We start from the raw sequence: 21,495 nt of genomic DNA, 5'->3' as shown, positions 1-21,495 counted from the left end.
AAATTTCGGATATCATTAATATTTTCAGAGATATTTGCAAAAAACCAAACCAACTTTTTTTAACTAAATTGTTTATAACTTTTGCAATTTTTTCGAGCCTCTCTTGAAATTTTTCAACAAGTTGATAGATGTCATTTCGAATCGAATGAGCCCTGGATCATAATTTTCGGTGCCCTTGGACAGAAGTTCCAAAAATAGGATCTTGTGACCCAGACTATGTATTATAGTGTGTCGATGTGTCATAGATTTCAATGAATCTGAATAGCACTGTCTGATATTGGATCATGAATGCACTGAAAGATGAAGAGGCAGAAAGCAATTTCCTATCTCACAGTGGAATGGAATAGAATATAATTTATTTGACTACGTTACACAAAAAAATGTTTGTAGCAAGTCAGTGCAACTAACTGACCAAAATCTACCGTGTACCAAAATTTTAAATATTATAGATAAAAACATAAAATATAAAATGTTTAACAAATGTTGGAAATAGCCTTATTCGATTATGGAATGAAGTACCCCTTGAAAGTCCTCCCAAGAGACCGATGTTAAACATATAAAAAACCATCAGTTTTATTTTTGATTTATCACCTGCATCTGACACCATCAGCCATCAACTTCTCCTCGATAAACTATATGACATTGGAGTTCGTGGCCAATGTCTCAAATGGATTGAGATTTATCTGACTGGCAGATCACATTCTGTTAAAGTTAGGCTCAAATCGGGAATATATCATTTTGAAAATCGTAACAGGTATTCCCCAAAGTAGTGTCCTGGGTCCTAATCTCTTTATCTTATTCGTTAACGATACATCCAGTATTAAACAACAACATTGTATGTACTGTATAGTTTGCCGATGACACGTCCTTCATATTGAGTTCTGCTTCGTGTGAAAGGTTATGTGACCAGGCTGATATTGCAGTTGCAAATATGTTTAATTACTGCTCCAGAAATGTACTCGTACTAAATAGCAACAAATCAAATATAATTGTTTTTTCACTAAGAGAAATGGATTACAGTATAGTGTACAGAAAAAGTCAGTCAAATTCTTCTTCAGTCTTCATCATATTGACTCTATTTTTAATAAACTATCCATAGTTTCATTATTTGGAATCTTAGAAATTTCGTCCCGATTAATATTTTAGCTATTATTATGCCTATGTCCACTCAAGTCTAAATTATTGCTTAGGTAACTGCAGCAGAATGAATGATTTGTTGATTGCTCAAAAAAAATTAAGAACCATTTATTTTAAATGATTGTTATTCTCACAAATTTTAACTGTGATATCCATGTATATTTCAAATTGTGTCACTTACATTAAGAATCATTACCATAAGTTTCAGCAAAAGGATTCTACTCGCATAGCCGATGGTTATACTCTTAGACAAAATTATAATCTGATAGTTCCTTTACACAAATTAACAACTGTATCAAACGGACCTCAGATTTTGTTCATTAATCCCATTAATTTAAAAAATATTGTTGAAAGTATCCTCTACAAAAATGCCTTTTAGTCACTTGATTATTGTTTGCTTATTTACTATTCTACTGAATATTACTGGAGTTTTCTTCAGAACCAAACCGTTGTTTTAACACCTCGACATGTGTTTTGATCACTAAGTGATCATCTTCAAGAGAAAGAGGAAGTGTATGTACATAAACTTGAAAAAGCTACTGTGCTAGCGAAACATGTTGTGATTATATATTTTTTCAAATAAAGTTTTTCAATTGTATGTACATAAACTTGAAAAAGCTACTGGGCTAGCGAAACATCTTGTGATTATATATTTTTTCAAATAAAGTTTGTTGAGATCAAATCGTGAGGTGTAGTTTTTGAAAAAATCTAATATAATATAAATTGATTTGAAATCCCTGAAAAAAAAATTAGAAAAGATTACCCGAAAATAACAATTTTATTTTCGATTAATCTTTTTTATTTTTTTTTCAGGGATTTCAAATCAAGTTATCTTATATTAGACAATGGAAGTTTGAACTGATGAAATACACTACGAAACATTGTCAACCACCTTCAACAAACGTAGAATTCTACTATTGTTCATACTATTTTTTTATTTTATATGATCATCTCGTACAACTACTATTGATTATTTGTTTATGTACTTTATGTATATTCATTTTTTTTCACTTTATTTTTCAACTCCTACTTCTACATGTTCTATGTGACGATTTCCAATCTTGTAAAAAAGTCTCAGAAAAATAAAGTATTGATTGATTGATCTTTTTGAAAATCCTTATAGAAGATGAGAGAATTTTTTAAATATAATTTGCAATTTTGAAAATATTTTCACATTTGTGGTTATAATGGACTGTTCCAAAAATAAGGTAAATGTTCAAATTTCGCGGGCTACGTTTTAATAATTTTCTATGTTGGTACACTCGTCTCGAACATATGTTAACAGTTTCAGCTGTTGAGCATGTTTCGTTTGTTGGTGAAAGGCATTCAATTTAGAAGTGTTTTGAATTTTCTGCCATCGACAAAAATTTATCAAAGAATTCGCATCAAATTTTGTGTAAAAAATGGGATTTAGTGCTCAGGAACACTTGAAATGGTTGACAGTGACTTACGGTGATAGTATTCTGAGTAAGATATGTTTAGAAGTAGTACAAAATTTTTCACAGAAGGTCGAGAAAATGTGAATGACGACGCTTGCCCAAATTAGCTCAGAAGGGTCATAACTGGTGACGAATCATAGGTATATGGTTATGGCATCGAAACCAAATTCCAGTCGTTCCAATGAAAGAGCCCGCTAGAGACAATACAAAGAAAGCACGCCAAGTTTGATCAGATGTTAAGGTTTTGCTCACTGTTCTCTTCGATTACCGTGACGTAGTGCGTCAGAAGTTTCTGCCACATGGTCGTACGATCATTAAGGAGTATTATCTTCAGTTATGCGCCGCTCATTCGTCATTGCTGGTTCGTAATTTGTTGGCCAAAAACAGCACCGTGATCATGCCTCAGCCACCGTATTCACCAGATTTGACCCCCGCGACTCTTTCCTGTTCCCAAGATTGAAGATACCAATGAAAAAACGACGTTTTGCGACGATCGAGGAGTTAAAAATAGAATCGCTGCCCAAGGACATACCAAAAATTACATATCAAAAGTGCTTCGAGGATTGGAAAAAACGTTGGCACAAGTGTATTTATCTGAGGGGGACCAAATAGCTGAATATTTTTTTGAATATGAAAATTTGCCTTATTTGTATACAACTAAAAATGAACATACTCTTCGACTAACAGTGAAGAGTGTTAGAAAAATAAATTTTTGTTTTTTTGTATCAACTGCCTTATCACTAACAATTTTATTGCATTTTTTAATATAAGTACCTTTTTTTCAGTTGTCCGACGAAGTCACAAGAAAGAAAACCGAATATCAAAAATATCTGGAATTGTACAAACTGATGCGCTGTAAATTCGAAGAACACTATGTTAAGTGTAAGTATAACCTCTAACTCTTTAGGAAACACTTGATATTTTCGCAATATCCTTTAACTCACTCGATAATTTCTATACCACTAGCGACTTTTCTGAGTAACTACATCAAAAGTTAGAAATAGATTCAGATATTTGTCCTAAATATTCGATTTATACGTACCTTCGGACTGGATCATTAAGTTTGCACTACAGCATTTCATCAATTACAAAGGTGTTGATGTGTACTACAGGTTGTTTCAAAAGTTTTGTTCGTTTTCATGAGTGTTTAAACTGTAATAGCTCAGAGAATACTCAATTGAATCGAAATAAGCGCCATTTGATTTGGTGAACTTTTGCCAACGTAACAGAAGTCGATTAATTACATCAGCATAAAAATCGTGTGCTCGGGATTCGATGAGATCGACGAAGGCCAATTTTGCCTAGTCCTGATTAGCGAAGGTTCAACCGGTGAGATGTTCATGGAAGTGCTTGAAATGATGGTAGTCGGTGTTCGAGAAGTCTGGGGAGTATGGTGGGTGAGGAGACCTCCTACGCTCAATTCGTTTAATTTTCGGACGGTGACTTGTGTATTGGACTTATTCTATTGACCAGTGCCGACTGCTGCAGACGCAATTTTCACTACATTTCGTTTGGTTTGAACATTTTCTGTTGTCGTAGAGGATCCACTTTTCATCACACATGACGATCCGATCCAAAGAAATGATCGTTTTGGATGCATTAAAGTGAAGAAGTATAGACTTCGAATTGTGACATTTTTTATCGATCGTTCAAATCGTGGAACACCCACTTTTCGACCTTTTTGACCTTTCCAAAATATTTTAAACCATAAAAAACTAATAGGAGCCGACGCCCAGTTCTTTCGCCATCTCACCCACCATTTGTAATGGGTCAGTCTCCACCAGGGTCCTCGAATCCTCGACTTGGTTTACTGTAGGTTGACCACCTCGAAGCTCATTTTCGAAGCAAAAATCTCCGGAATGAAATTTTGCAAACCAACATAGAATAGTGCGTTCATTAACACTATCATTGCCAAATGCCGGGTTGATTTTTCGGATATGGATGTACAGAATCACGTGACATTAAAGCGGACAACACTTTTGAAACAACCAATATCTACAAATGAAGCCAGTTTCGAATCGAATTTGGTAGTCTGGGTAATTAAACGGAAGCAAAAGAAGTCGCTTATAAAAGCTAGCTTGCAAGATTTGAAGAAATGTTCATATAAGTAAACAAACCTGAAGGTTTTCAACATGAAACAAAATAGTATTTGGAGATAGAAAATAATAGAATAGAAAATATAAAAGGGAAGACTAAAATAATCAACTTTATGTTGAAACGGAATCGAGAAATTTTGCTTTTGCAAATTAATCATACTCTTCCACTCGTTCCGATGACGTGAATCAGATCACTTTAAGGAACGGTAATGATGCAAACATATTATGCAGATACATTTACGTAAACGTCCTCCCAGATACACAGTATGCACATTTTAGCCGGATAAACTTCTCAAGTTTTTTAAAAATAGACCTTGGCAGAGTTGGCGTTGCTTTGATAATAGGTAATGTAAGGAAATTAAATTTAGTTCAGGTTGAAACTTCGAAATTTGCAGCAGTTGTGCTCACGTACTACAAAAAAATGTTTTGTTATATGAGTTTCCATAAGATTGCAGCGTGAGTAGCTTTTTTATAGCAGAGGTTTATGACAAACAAGAATTCAATATTGAATGATGTTTTGCAAGATTAACAAACTCATTTCGAGTCATGCTTCTAATATTATCTGATATCCGTGTTGAATTATCATTCGTTGCTTTATTTTCTTGCAATGTCACCACCTACACCGTTCTAGAAATAGTTCGCAAAAATAATTCTATTATGTAGTGTTCAAATATTTTACATTTATTTTCAAAGATTTCCACGTGGTATTGTGTAACATTATTGTACTTGTATCTAATGTAGATTTTCCAGTTTGATATTAATAGGAAAAGTAATGTATGTACGTCGCCATTTGAATATTTCACGAAAAAAGTTATTATCTAATCCTGCTTCTTTGCTGCATCTCACTATTATTGTTATCATTAATAGTGAAAACTCATGGATACAGCTGTGTCACCCATTTATTTTATTCGAATGATTTCGAAGTTAGTTGTTAGGGGTAATTTATTATTTCTGAATGGTTTCATATTATTACGGAAGCGTAGAAGGGCCAAAGATTATTTGTTTATTTGATCCACCATAATTTCGACTTAAAAATCGAAATTTCGACTTTTATCTCGTAATTTCGACTTTTATCTCGTAATTTCGACTTTTATTTCGTAATTTCGACTTTTATTTCGTAATTTCTACTTTTACTCGTAATTTCGACTTTTATCTCGTAATTTCGACTTTTATCTCGTAATTTCGGCTTTTATCTCGAAATTTCGACACTCTTTTCAAATCATTTCGACAGTGCTCCAATTTTCTCATAGTGGTATGTTTTTTACGAAGAAATATGACAGAAACCGATTTTATTGAATATTCGAAGCCTACTCATTTTTTAATTGAACCTTCGGGAACCATTCTGCTCCAGTTAGTTTTTTGGCGTCATTAGATCTCTACGATTTTTCGAAATGAGGAGAGAAAACCCAAAATACCTAATAAATGAACATTGTATCTCTTCGAAGAACATACCGACATTATTATTTGGTTGCCATTGCAAACTGTGTTTCTACATGACGTTTAAGATATGAATGTGTAGAGTATTCTTTTAAAATGTTAATACATTTCTGCTAGAAATTTCTTCAGTTGTAGTGAACTTTAGATAAGTTTTGCTAATGAAGTAAGGATATTACTGATCAGATTGATTTACTATGATGAGAAACTTATATTTTGGCCAAAGTCGACTTTCTCCTACTCGTGCGGAAAGCCTTTACTTTTTCAAAAAGGTACTGAATAATATCAATGCATAATCATCAATCTAAAATTTATTCAAATAAAATAATCAATTCACTTCTCGGGTTAATGTATAAATCAATTGAGGCATAAGGATCTAGGGACCTTGTGTAATTATTTTTTTGATAAAAATTGAACATAATTTCCAAAAATCTTCATCACAGGCTGTCCAAGGATATGTACACTCCGACGAAAAATGTTTCAAAGCGAATGATGGAATCTTGATGAGGTGATCTATAACTCCACGAAGGGAAGGCATCGCATGCAATATACAGGGTGTCCCTGGACTTCCTCTTTTCCTCTCGGGAATGTATAGATGGGGTCAAAATATCACCAGTACTTCATATAACTTTTTTTCCTAAAATCCTTCGTTACCAAGTTACCTCGAAGTTACAAAATGAAAAATGTTTTTCTTTGATAACTTTTCAAGTGAATATTCAAAATCATCCAAATTTTGGTAATTGACTAAACAAATGAATTCCTTCGATGAGCTTTCATGCAGGAGTCAGTTGTTTTGCTACAAAGTCAGGAACGGACTACTCGGGATCTTCGAAACTAACAGCTTGTCTAAACTTTCATTATTGGTTTCTGAAATATACAACTTTTATCTCAGATACTTCAGATGAGTTTTGAGTGGGAAAGAAAAACTTATTTACAGTTGGAGGATAATACCATTTTTTTCTTAAATAATAATTTCTGTATCTTACCATTCACGAAAGCAATGACCAACAGAAAACAATTTGAATTGAAACGCGTACTAGTTCGAAAGCAAAGAAAGCGACAGTGAAGTAAATGGAATATTTTCAAAGTATGCTTGAGATATTGTGTTCAGTTGAAATTTTGTATTCTGTTTAAAAATCTGTTTTTCCGTTACCCAGCTGTCGCACTCCTACCAATGACAACCCTCATAAGTCGAAACTTGTGCGAGCTAAGGACTAACGAGGTCTTATCTTTCAACATGTGATTCCTAATATGGGTTGGACGATAGCAAGTGAACATCGATCGTTCAGCCTAGGACTTGAACCACCAACCAACACCAATGAAACTGTTGAATTTGAATAAGCATACCACTTATTCATTCAAATTATGCATGGAATGCATGCCGCTACTTAATGAAAATCATTAAAATTATCCATGATAATAATTAAACAGTTTTTACATTTTTTTTTTAATATTTTTTAATCTAGGCGCGTTTTGCTAACACCGTAGCTTCATCAGTATAGTAATGATGAAGCTACGGTGTTAGCGAAACGCACCTGGCATTTGGAAAAATATGATTTTTTATTGGCTTTCTACTACTCCATCTGATACAAAAAAATTGATGAGAGAATGTATAGCGTTACTTATTTTCAAATTGATTACTTCCTTACTTTCTTTGGAAGATTCTCTCATCCATTTTTTTTGTATCAGATGGAGTAGTAGAAAGCCAAAAACTTTCTTTCCCAAAAATTAATCACTCCTAAAAATATAACCCTTTCAATTCAAATGATTTTTCAAAAATTATCATACATAGACTTATTTATTCATCAAGAACTAACGCACAGTCGTAACATTAGTGAGAGTGGATAGTTCATAACGGTATTGTTATATAATATTTCGTAATTCAATGAAAATCATATCAGTTTCAAATGCTCACCTATTTCATTTTTTCCAGCTGGTCGAGGAGGAAGGAAGCTTGACGACGTTAGAGACAAATACCAAAAAGCTTGCAGGAAACTGCATCTCACGCATAACGAATACGTATTGCTACTTTGCGAAGCTGTCGAATTTGAAAAAGATTTCAGGACTGTACTACTTCCAGGATTGCTGGAACATCAACAGTCTTTACAAGAAGCTTATATCTCCACCTGGTGAGTGAGTCATCATAGTCATGTACCTATTAGATCAAACTTTGGCAAAATCAGCAATTAAGAGACTCATGAAAATTTTTATAGGAATTAAGATATGTTTGTTAGAGAATATTCCAATGTACATTAAGGTATTCGGGTTGGGATGATGAGAAATGGAACCTGAGTCTAGAATCAAACAATCTATATACATCTTGAACAATTAAGTAACAACAGTTACTTAATAATAATTGTTTGTATTCGTTGCACTATCAAATTTGAAACTCTGCCCAAAGTTTATAAAATTTTCTATTTGAAATTATTGTAAAAATGTTTCAAATGAAATACATATCTAACACATCTATCACGGAGAACCATAATAAAAACAAGAATCTTGAAACATCTGAAAGGTTGATTTTGGTTCTATAGGATCTTCCAACAGAAACTTTCGAACTTTAACAATTGACAACGGCCATCTTGTTGAAGCTACATCTGTCAAATCTGTTGTCATTTATTCAGTATGTTTTGCCAAACTACCATGGACAGATATAGAATTCAACAGTACGTGGGAATAATGAAATTGTTTCATCAAAATGGGTGTTCTATTCGGGCAACGTATTCCGCGTGCGTCGCCCATTCACGGTCGCCATAATCGTCCTGCCGAGAAGACTATTCGCAATTTGGTGGATAAATTTGAGTTAATTAGTTCATTAGTTCAGTAAACGATCGACCAACACCCGTAAGTTGACAATACTATAACAATTTTCAATTGAAGGTGATTCATTAGCAACGTCGCACTTGAAGTGTCAGTAGGGTGCTAATGCCGACTGAACGCCTCCCCCCACCCCTTTTGACCTTGAGACGTCACACGACCTTGAATGACGTCACCTAACCTTGAACGTCGTACACATGGTATGAGATTGACTGCGGTGTTTGACCTTGAGTGTGGGGGTTGACCTTGACGTTCGACTACCTTGAGCTTGCTCCATGGCATAGAATGTTGACCTTGAATGAAATCGTGACGTGTACAGAATATACAGTGGGGTTCGGCGTTGCGGTGTTTGACCTTGAGTGTGGGGTTTGACATTGACGTTCGTCACTTCGACTACCTTGAGCTTGCTCTGTGGCATTGAATGTTGACCTTGTAGCTCTCATTTGGGTTATGGTGGGGGGGGGAGGAGTTGGGCTTTTATAAGGAGTGTGGTGTGAACGTTTCACTCATTTCAAATTCTCCTTATCGTACGGTAGATATTTCTATATACAAGATGTATTCGTGCGTTGATTGTAAAAAAAGTTTCACTCGTAGTGACAACCTACGTCGTCATCAGCGGGATTCCTGCACACCCGCAAATGGTGATGGACCTCCAACATCGAAGAGGCAAGGGTTGATACCCCCAGCACTTCCATCACTGCAAACATGCGTTTGCTGCAATTTGACTATTGCAAGCGATCAGATGAATGTACATCGGAGGACGTTGCAGCACAGAACAAATGCATGTGTTCAATATGGGGAAGGTGTGAAAATTGTCAATACAGCTTTCAAGTGTCGAATTGTGAGCTACCGAGTGGACAGTGAAAACCACCACATGAATTACCCAACATTCTTCAATGAAATTAAGCAGAAAGTAGTGAAACTACTCGAAGAAGTGTTGGATATCCATAAATGCATGAAAATGCATGAAGTGTTTGGGCGGTACAGTCTGCAAACTAAGGATCTTTCAGACATCAAATCATTTAATATTCCCAATGAAGTAATTGATCAATCGAATGATTTGGATGTGGTTTATAGCAGTTTTGCAGATAGTTTAACTGTTAAAGCAGCGGAATTTCAAGATCGGGATTCAGGTATGTGATCTAGTCAAAATGTTGATGATGATGGACTTATAGAGAAAACCCATATTTTCAGGTTAGACCATTGAGAAAATTTTGTACTTGGAGGTGAATATCAACAAGTATAGCCCCTTCGGAGGGTCTTCTTACATCAAATTGCCAAGGTTCATCGAATTGAAGAAAAGTGTGGTGAATGTTCTTAATCAAGATCAGTGCTGCTTTGCGTGGGCTGTGACTTCAGCTTTATACCCTGCCAGTCAGAAACTTAATGAAATTTCATCATATCCCCACTTCTCAACTGTCTTGAATGTAGCAGGTATGGAATTTCCAGTTAAGTTGAAAGATATTCCTAAGTTTGAGGTTATGAACGATTGCTCTATCAATGTTTATGGGTTGGAAAATGTTTTTAAAAATGGTAGAATTGAATATGAAGTTGTGGGTCCGTTACACTATTCTAAACGTAGATTAAATAGTCATGTTAATCTGTTGATTATTACAGATGATTCTGGTAATAGTCATTATTGTTTGATTAAGGATTTATCGAGACTAGTATCATCACAAATATCTGCCCGTGGTCATAAAAAGTATTTTTGTGATGGTTGTTTATTGTACTTTGATAATGAACGAACTTTATTGCGACATCAGTTGAATGATTGTAATCACATATCGACAACGACACCATCCACAAATTTCAGGGTTGATAAATTTGGTAAAAGGGTACCTGAGAATATTTTGAAATTTGAAAATATCGAGAAACAGTTGAAGGTTCCATTCGTTGTATATGCTGATTTCGAATCTATTCTGAAACCAGTGCATACTAATGAGCCAAATCCTGCTAACTCTTATACAAATCGAACATATCTTCATGAACCATATGCTTTTTCTTACCTCATAAAGTGCTCTTTTGATGATTCTATATCTAAATTTGTACTATATAGAGGTGCTGATGCAGCTAAAGTGTTTGTGTCAAACTTGGAGGCTGATGTCACCAATATTTATCACAAATATTTGAAGAAAGTCATTCCAATGAGTCCATTGACTGATGAGGAAGAGCATGATTTCAATATTGCCGCCACATGTGGTATATGTGGAGAACCATTTGGTGATGGTGATATTAAGGTGCGTGACCACTGCCATCTAACGGGGAAAAAAAGAAATGGAGCTGCACATAGTATTTGTAACCTCAATTTCAAATTGCCCAACTTTATACCCATAATTTTTCATAATCTCAGTGGGTATGACTGTCATTTGTTCATAAAAGAGTTATGCACAAACAAAACAAAAGTTGATGTCATTGCTCAAACTAAAGAAAAGTATGTTTCCTTCACGAAACATATAATTATGGAGAGAATAGTAGATCACAATGGAGTGATGAAAAATAAGTTTTTGAAATTAAGGTTCATCGATAGTTTTAAATTTATGGCTGCTTCCCTTCAAGAGTTAGGTGACAATTTAGATGAAAAACATTTTGTGGAAACAAGAAAATATTTTCCGGAACAGGATAAATTCAAACTTATGAGGCAGAAAGGTGTTTTTCCGTACAGTTTTATCGACTCTTTAGATAAATTAAATTATTCTAGTATACCATCAAAGGTGGACTTTTATGATAAATTAAATGAAAAACATGTTTCTGATGAGGATTATGATAGAGTAAAGCAGGTATGGAACACATTCAATTGTCAAGATTTGGGTGAATATTCTGACATATACCTAAAATCTGATGTTCTACTGTTGTGCGATATTTTTGAAAATTTTAGAAATATAAGTTTAGATACATATAAATTGGATCCTGCTCACTATTTCACTTCTCCAGGTCTTTCTTGGGATGCTATGTTGAAGTATACGGGTGTCAACTTGGAATTATTAACTGATATCGATATGGTGCATTTTCTCCAAAACGGTATACGTGGTGGTGTAAGCAAGTGTTCGGAGAGAAAGCATATTGCAAACAATCAGTTTCTTCCAAATTATAATCCCGAAGAACCTTCATCTTTCATAATGTATTTGGATGCAACAAATCTGTATGGTCATAGCATGTCTCAATCATTACCTTTTGGTGGGTTCACTTGGTTGACCGCCAGTGAAATATGTCAGTTGGATATCAATAGTATTCCAGATGATAGCCCCCAAGGATACATACTTGAAGTAGATGTGCATTACCCTGTCGAGTTACACGATCTACATTTGGATTTACCATTTTTGGTTGAAAGTATTATACCACCTGGTTCAAAGTCCAAAATACCCAAACTTATTCCTAATTTGAATGATAAAAAGAAATATATCGTTCATTATAGGAATTTGAAACAAGCGGTCCGTAATGGTTTGATGGTGATGAAAACTCATAGAATTCTCAGATTCAATCAGTCACCGTGGCTGAAAAAATATATCGATTTGAATACAAATTTGAGAAATAAGGCTACCAATTAGTTTGAGAAGGGTTACTTCAAATTGAATATAAATTCCATATTTGGCAAAACGATGGAAAATGTAAACAATAGAAGAGACATTCGAATTGTCACACATTGGGAATCCATAAGAAGAGGTATGGGTGCCAATGCTTTGATAGCTCGTCCCAATTTCAAAACATTATCCATATTTTCGGAAGACTTTGTCGTCATACATATGGATAAAGTTAAGGTTTGTTATAATAAACCATTGTATTTGGGGTTCAGTATATTGGATATGTCGAAAACAGTCATTTATGATTTTTTCTATGATGTCATCAAAAAACATTACGGACCACAAGCTTCTCTTCTCTATACCGATACGGATTCTTTGATACTGAAAATAATGACGGATAATTTTTATAATTTTATGATTGCAAATGTTGACAAATTTGACACTTCTAACTTTAGGTTGGGTAATAAATTCAATGTGCCAGTTAGCAAATCGGTGATTGGAAATATGAAGGATGAACTTTCGAGTGATCCCATCATCAGTTTCCATGGGACCGGTGCGAAAGCATATCATGTACAAAGTGTATCTGATGAAATAAAGAAAGCAAAAGGTATTAAAAAATCCGTTATAAAAAATCAAATTTCAATTGAAGATTACATTAGGATTGTTGAAACAGGCGGTATAATATTTAGAAAGATGAATGTATTCAGGAGTGATTTACATGATATTTACACGTTGATGTGCAATAAAGTCGCACTATCACATAATGATGATAAGCGATTCATCATTCCTAATACCACCAAGACATTACCTTGGGGCCACAACGATATTGAATTCTATCAGACAAGTTCCGAACAAAATTTAAGAATTCTTTTGAATGTACTGAAAGATGAAAACAGTATAAGTGACAAGAAATTAAATATCCTCATTACCTTATTGGAAGAGCAATCGAGTAATTGCATTTTTTCACTCATTATCTGGTTTGTTCAACAAATTGTAAAATTCATACTTGTCGAATATTTCAAACGAATTATCCTACCCCACTTCCACCCCCACTCCCATTCCCACCCGAAGTGGTAGGGAGCATACGGCTATAAAACATGATGAGGAGGCCACAGTTCATCATTCGATTGCAGTCTTCCTTCGAAAGAAGCAGCCAACCTGAGATACCTGCCAGCCAACTTAGTTGAAGTTGAAAATTCCAAGCAGCTTGATGTAAGTACACACTTCCATACTTTTTATATTATATTGTCTAATATTTTCATTTTCTCTTTCTATAATCATGTCTTTTCTAAGGAATGCTCTGATGACCCCGAGTACCACTCTCAGTGAGAGACAGTTGGAGGATGTAGAGCGGAGGAGGGTGGTTGTCCTACAGGACATCATGGTACAACCACCAACTGCACCACCAGCTGCAGCTCCCATTCCACCACCGGGGATGACTTCCACCCAGGAAGTGGCGGCTCCTGACTTGAAGTTCTTTTTCGAGGACTTCAAACCAACCCCCGAGGAGGAGGAGATTGACCCCCCACCAACTTTGTCGACATTCAGACCAACTTCTTCGTCAGCACCCCAAATCGAAGATTTACTGAATGTGTACAACCCGGACCTGGACGAGTCTCTGGCGGATTTATCGCATCTTCAAAGTTTCTTATCGCCCATCGAACTATTATCGCCCATCGATTCAGGGGATGAGTTCGAGAAACCGGTGAAGAGGGCCAAGAAGATGAAGAAGTCCGCACCTGTGAAGAAGTCCGCACCTGTGAAGAAGTCCGCACCTGTGAAGAAGTTCGCACCTGTGAAGGCATCCAAAGCCAAAGGTGGGAGGGGTGGTAAGTTGAGTGCTTTTCGCAAAAAGTGTGAAAAGAACTCACCTTACGTTGGTTGGCCTACAGCACCCCTTCCAGTGATGGAGGTGCAGAACTTGGTGGAAGTCGTCGCCCAGGTCCATCGGGATGCGTCGCCCCTTCCAGTCACCCCCCAGGTCCATCGGGATGCGTCGCCCCCTCCAGTCACCCCCCAGGTACGTGTTGAGCATTCCGAACAATAGGTTGGCCCGGAAAATGTCCTTTCACAGACTGTGGTAGAGGGTAATAAACTCAAAGAGTCTATATCCTATGCACAGTCTGTGAAAAAGAGATATTTGAGGGAAAAGAAGGTTGTGGATGGTTCTGATTCCAGAAAAAGGGCCTTGATGGCGGATATTTCCACCATCGAGGCCCAGAAACTGGAATTAGAGAAGCGACTCTCTTTGCTTAGGGCGAAACTTCAAGAAGAAGATTCGCAACAAGGAAAGAGTTTGGCTTACATCCAAAAATATGGACCTCTTGTTCAGGAATGGGATGCCATGTGCCAGGGGTTCCTTAATACCTAACCCCTTTTGTAAATATATTTTTGTTTAGTTTAAGTTAGATGTATATTTAGAATAAAAAAATTGTAATTTTAGGAATATAATAAAAACTTGCATGTTAATTTTAAGGTTATTTAATAAAGTCTATGTTATGTATGAAAAAATAAAATAAGGAATATTTTAGTGCATATCTATTTTGGTTGTTGCACACAAAATACTGCGTGGTTGGGGCAGTATTTATTCTTTCATTCTTGTCATTTTCTAGTCACATGTAGTATATAGAATAAAATCAGTTAAATAGAATAATTGTATAGAATTTCCATCATTTGAAAGTGTGTGAATTTTAAAATAGTTATTTTTTCTAGAGAATAAATAAAGGTGATTCTAGTAATAATGCTCTGAGTATAATTCCAAAACCTTTTGACACTTCTCTCATCATTACTTCTCTCAACATTATTCAAACAAATTTCATTTATGTGAATGTGTAAAAATAAAATCATGAATCTAATGAATATTATATTGGATTTATTCCCCAATTCTCACATCAATACTTGAATAAATAACCTAGTGGGTCTTTATTTTTCACATATTCCCCCTCCCTTACTCTACCCCACTTTCTTCAAATCATATAAATGAGATTGTATTCTCAATATTCTTCAACTTGTTCGTTCATCATGAATCAAGCAACACCAATTATTCGGGAAGCTGATTCCACCAGTGAACCTCATTTTGCCCCACCAGAGAATTGGTCCTATGGTGACATTCAAGTTGCTGTAGTTGATTCAACATCTCCCGACGATGAATTCGATGGGTATTCAGATACAACAATAGAGCTGAATGAAGAACAAGATGTAACCTCAGACGAAGATGAGTTTGAACATGATGAATTTGCCAGCCCAGAACTTGTGGATCAACTGTGGCTTGAAGATCATCAAATCGCTCCACCAAATATCATCGTGGTGGTTGATTCTCCCGAACCTGACATCATCATTATAGTTGATGATGATGATGATCAGGTAGGTTAGGTTAGGTTTTCCTCGAAGTGCACATAGTACCTGGTTGGTGCACACGGAATGCTGCGTGGAAGCGATCGCTTCGCGATCGTGAAGCGATCGCTCAGCAGGCCGCTTCGCGGCCTGGGGCGCTCAACATCCACCACTTGAATCCGGGGCGCGTTTTTTGCAACCCCCACCTCCCCCCCCCACTCCGCCTCCCACTATACCCCCTCCTGTGCAAGAGTATAAATGTAGGAGTTCCTCAGTGTAATCTTCAGTTGAGTAGCTATCGTCAGCATGTCAACATACCAGGAAGCCGATTCCACGACCGGACCCCAGGCGGAAGAACCTACAGCGCCACTCCCGGATCTTCAGTTGGAGGATTCCGATATGGAGAATCCAGATATGGAGGCCGATTCAACCACCACGCCTCATCACCCTTCCACATCTTCGGTCTAGGTACTGCATGTGACCAGTACCGAAGACCACTCCGAAGACTCGAGCAGCTCGGATGATGATGATGACGATCTCTGGGACGACGACGCATTTGCGGAGGAAATGGCGTTTTCTGAGGGTTCGGTGATGTGACAGTACTTCCCCCGACCCGATGACAGCGACGACGACTTGTAATCCTTTCCTTTTTTCCCCTATTTTTTCCCTATTTCACCCATCCTTTATCCTTCCCTTCCTCGGAGTACACATTTTGTTTGGTTGGTGTACACGAGACACTGCGTGGTTGGGGCAGTGTCTACATCCCTCTCTCCTTTCCACCTTTGAAATAAATATTCTGAATTACAATACCAATTACTCTTATTGACTACTCTGAATAAACACCCCTCGAATTTGAAATATTATCTTATGAAAATTATATTTCCAAATCTTGACATGAATTCTGCAATTGTTCAGATGAGAGAGAGCTAGTATGTTATCAAACAGATTCAAATCCACTCGGACGCTTAAACAATCATTTTTCAATGTGATTTATTTTACAAAGATAAGATATTCAGAGAACTTACATATTCTATAACACATTTATGCATACCTCATATGTATATGGATGTACATTTTAGAGGTATATCCATATATCACAAACTACTCTTCGTATGATTATGTGACACTCAAAATATTCTATTTCTTTGACTGAGTGATCAATCTTATTATTAGATATCTACACTTTGTTTGTAGCTCTGAAAAGAGCTGTATTTTTGTTGACCCGAAAGTCCACGCTAACTGCTCCGCAGATGGGGTGTTGTTGCAATCTCATTATGAGATATCTACTCTTTGTTTAAATAATGTAGCCCTGAAAAGGGCTATTTTTTTTTGTTGACCCGAAGGTCCACGGTTACATCTCCAGAGGTGGGGTGTTGTTACATATGATACAGACGGCTATTCTCCTAAAGTTGGTCAAAGGCCTATCACATGCTTTACACCATGTTTGCCCCATCTCCATGAAGCGGGCGGTGTAATGAATGTCGACGTGCTCATAATACCCTCCATTGTTATTCCGCACAGAATAAAAGCGGAAGCATCACCAACACAACTTCTCTATTTCACCGTCAATCGTTTTGATCCTGACATGACTATCCGTTACACAATACAAATCTAACGGATCATCCAATGTCTCAGTGATATTCAACCACTCAACATTGCCAATAACTACTCCGCTGTCGTCAGTCTCGTGAGTCGAATCTGTTGCGATACCTTCATCTTCTTCTTCTTCAACAAGACCTTCTTCATCATCATCAATATCTAAATCCCCAACACCTTGCTCAATTGCCTCATCGTCTTCGATATTTAAGCCACCTTCTGCACCTTGCTCATTCACCTCATACTGCATATCTCCACCATCATTTTCTTCGTCAACACCCACTATCTGGCCAACGTCTTCAAACTCTTCCACCAGCTCATGGTTATTAATATCTCTCTGAGATAATAATGCTAATACAGCAGCTCTCTGGGCAGACATATTAATGTATTCTTGTGGTGATACTTGAATACTGACTGAAGTTTACAATCACTCACCGATTTTTATATGATTTTTGACAGTAGTGGTGGTAGCTCCCTCCACTCTACCCCACTCTTCACGGTACCTGTTTATAAGAGGAAAACATGGGGGCGTGAGAGTGTAGTTAAATTCATCGATTGAATATTTGTACATCTATCAGTGAATATGTCTTTCCCTAAAGAGTGGGATACCAAACCGACAATACGCGGCTTTCCAATCAAAATTGGCAAACAAATAGTGTGTTACAACTGCCATGGGTATTGGCCTGAAACATATATCAACCCATGTACCTGCCTGTGTCGTAGATGTGTTGTGGCAAGGAATCCAGACCCACTTCGGAAGAGGATAAATGGTTCAACTCTAGAAGTAAGTGACTACCGCCAGCAGTGCAGAGAATGTTCGAAAGAGATTATGTGTAATAATATGGGCATTTCAAGGAATATATGCATAAATTGTGTAGCGACTTGTGATACATTAGTCCAGCGATGTCTACAATGTGGTGAATATAGTGTGGATTGTTGGAACAATTTATGCAGTGCTTGTAGAAATGATTGGCAATTGTGTGAGAATGTCGGCCAATTTCACCCCAACAGAGATGTCCACTTTTGAGAGTGCTGGTGTCTAACCCATGAAGAGCGGATAGAGAGACGGAGGATTCATGGAAATCTTATGCTAACATATACATCTTGAAGTGATTTCAATATGTTGAATTTATGAAAAATAAAACCAATAGTTTACATATTACTTGCATCATTTCTAAGGTTATTATTTTATTTAGTTTTTAATAAATAAAACAATTTTAATACACTATTTTTTTATTTTTTATCTAATATTGAGTACAATCATGATAATGTCATTACACTAAAGAATTTTCATCGATCCATGAGTTGTGATCTTCAGAGAATCCCAGCCACTTTACATAGAGGCGATGTCCTTTTCTTTTTAAAACTCGCTCCACCAAATACGTATTGGGATCTTTCGTTTTATTCAACTCCAGCCCATAAAAACAGCCTTTGATTGGTTGCCCATTCACATCTTCTAATGCATAAGTTATAGGTTCTGTATTATTAACTTTCACAACTTTGAATATTTCAGCTGTAAAATTTGCTGTATAACCTTTATCGAATGCATTTTTATATTTGCTGATTCGAACACTATCCCCAATTTTAAACGTACTTTTTTTACGTTTCACATGTGGACTCTTAGATTCGGCATACATTGACAATTTAGTAGACTGTTTCACATCTGCAGGTTTCATACCAATCGTACGATGAACTTTGTTGTTATACTGACGAGTAATTCTAGGAAGAATGTTCAACCACTTGTAATGACCTTGAAGTGAAAACTCCTTATAAAGCCAACTCTTCAATGTTCTGATTACTCGTTCTGCAATTGCAGCTTTTTTTGTGCTGAATGTTGAGTAATGATTGATGTTGTGTTTCTTCATTAACGATGAGAATTTCGAATTATAGAACTCAGTACCATGATCAGATTGTAAATTTTTTGGAGTATATTTAGCATCTTTCAACACGCTTGCCATAGCTGCAGTAACTGAATCACCAGTTTTATTCTTCAACGGCCTTGACCATACAAACTTTGAATAACAGTTGATAACTATAAGGATGTACCTACATCCCTCATTTTCTTCAGAATATGGTTGCATTTCCATCAAATCCATCTGCCACAAGTCAGAAAAACCCTTTATTATTGTCTTCCGACGGGGGAAATTTCGACGCGCCGGCTTGTGTATTTCTTTCACAACCTGCCATTTTGCAATACTCATATTACTGCTCTAAGACCTCTTCAAGATGATAAAATTGAGGAATCACTTTTCTACTGTTCAGGTGCAAGTGTAACGATTGACTATTAAACTTCAATGACTCGCTCAGTAAAAGTATCAACCAACTTAGCTATTACGTCAGTTCGCTTTTCCACATCACTCAATTGATCAGCTAATGCAGAAGTGATGAGTGCATTTTTGTCAATGATTATTTGCACCTCATTATGTTTTGAATCAATATGTTTTCTGATGTTACGTAGCGTTGATGCAATGAATTCTTGGAAATACTTCAGGGTTGTCTCATTGACTTTTCTAATGTGATCGTCAACATATCCTTTAGTAACAGAATCTTTACTGTCTACAGGTTCACCAACATTTTGAAACCGCTTATTCTGAATATCATAATCACCATTTGGTGTGAGAATGAATCCAACACCAGATCTTCCAACTATTGGTTTACTAACACCACCTCTTCTACGCCCAAATTTATCAATTGTGGTATGCATAGTTAGATCATTTGTGATCGACTGAGCCAGTTTCACACATCATTTTCATGATATTGTGGTCAATAGACTAATCCTTCTTCACGTAATTCCTCAATTATGGCTAATATTTCATTATCATGTCCGGTATGTCCAGCCAGTCGTGAACTCCAAAGTAGTCGAAGGCGATCAATCAATTCTTCGAGTTCATTCCAAAAACATAATCTGTATGCTTATTTCCGATATATTTTTTCTGGGTGGGTATTTTGATCATGCCAGCACCTTCTCTACTAGGGTTTCCGTTGGATAATAATGGTAGGATTATTTCTCTATATTTCTTCCAATTATTCGATAGAAGACCTTGTTTTCTCTCATTGTATTTATTTGCAGCCTTTGTTAATTTGAGTATATCACCATATGTGGTCATATCGGAAGAGGGGATATTTATCGATGGTACTTTCATGAATATCAAGTTATATAGTTTTGGAGTGCCCTGATAAGAGCCAATAGTTTTACCATTTTTCATAAACACAATTTTCTCATCGATAAATTCCACATCAGCTACTCCCATTTGTAAATTTCCCGTTTCAGTGTTCATGTGTACTCCAAAGACTGTATCGTAAGAGGGATTTCCTGACAGTAACTTTTTTATATGCTTTTGTACTTCATCACGATCATCGAATACATTAGGTGATTCTGAATCTAAACTTGTCAATTGAGAGGTTTGAAGATCCTTCGAGGAAGCCCCTTCAAATTTCGGTTTCCACTCACTTTCAATTATAGTTTTGGCTGTTAATGGTGTAGCAGGCTTTGTTTTCTGCATCACTTGATTCATTTGAGATGCTCCTTCAGTATTGGCAGATATTACTTTCAAAGGTGTTATTATTGGCTCATAGATCCTCTCGAGTGCTGATTGATCACCTAGACGACTACTTTTGATATAATTGAATTTCTTCCGAACGGCAACCGTTGCTTCAATTCCTTTTCTTTTTAAACATATTTCATCATCATTTTTTCCCTCCATAATTCACTCCAAGAATTTGTATAATGAAGTGTTATCTCCACTATCTAGCACTCAAGTGATTCAATTCTTCAAGAACGTCAAGGATATATGAAAGCATCGAATCCTTTTCGATAACGTCCATTTACCACTTCTCGATCCTTATCAATTACTAAAAATCCATATTTATCTTCCCAACATCTCGCACACATATCTTGAAATTGCTTATATGTTACATCTGGTGATACATGGCCGGAAAAGATATGATTGAGATTCATATCATCTTGTTTGAACATTACGATAAAATTTGCATTATCTCGTATCAATTGTTTCGGAACTCGTGAATATGTTTGGGCTAAATAGAAACAATCCACATTTTTATGACGACCCATACTGAAATATAATCGTATAACATCCTTTTTCTCGCACATAACATCATCAAAAA

The 21,495-nt window shown here is 36.3% G+C and overlaps 1 protein-coding gene across 3 annotated transcripts in view; it reads left to right on the top strand.

The window, feature by feature from the left end:
- FER (tyrosine-protein kinase Fer) overlaps positions 1-21,495 on the top strand; it is a 172,529-nt gene that overhangs the window by 112,477 nt on the left and 38,557 nt on the right. For all 3 annotated transcript variants that reach the window (XM_023156688.2, XM_023156687.2, XM_074171600.1), the window contains 2 exons: positions 3,362-3,458; positions 8,040-8,235. In XM_023156688.2, the coding sequence (XP_023012456.2) occupies positions 3,362-3,458; positions 8,040-8,235 (293 nt within the window). The remainder of the gene's footprint in view (positions 1-3,361; positions 3,459-8,039; positions 8,236-21,495) is intronic.

This window comes from Leptinotarsa decemlineata, unplaced genomic scaffold (assembly GCF_025532065.1).
Source record: "Leptinotarsa decemlineata unplaced genomic scaffold, Ldec_3_MD MMD2_tig00000026_RagTag_RagTag, whole genome shotgun sequence".
NCBI classification, from domain to species: Eukaryota; Metazoa; Arthropoda; class Insecta; order Coleoptera; family Chrysomelidae; genus Leptinotarsa; species Leptinotarsa decemlineata.
Note: the sequence above shows the minus strand (reverse complement) of the source record. Positions and strands in the feature narration are given on the sequence as shown.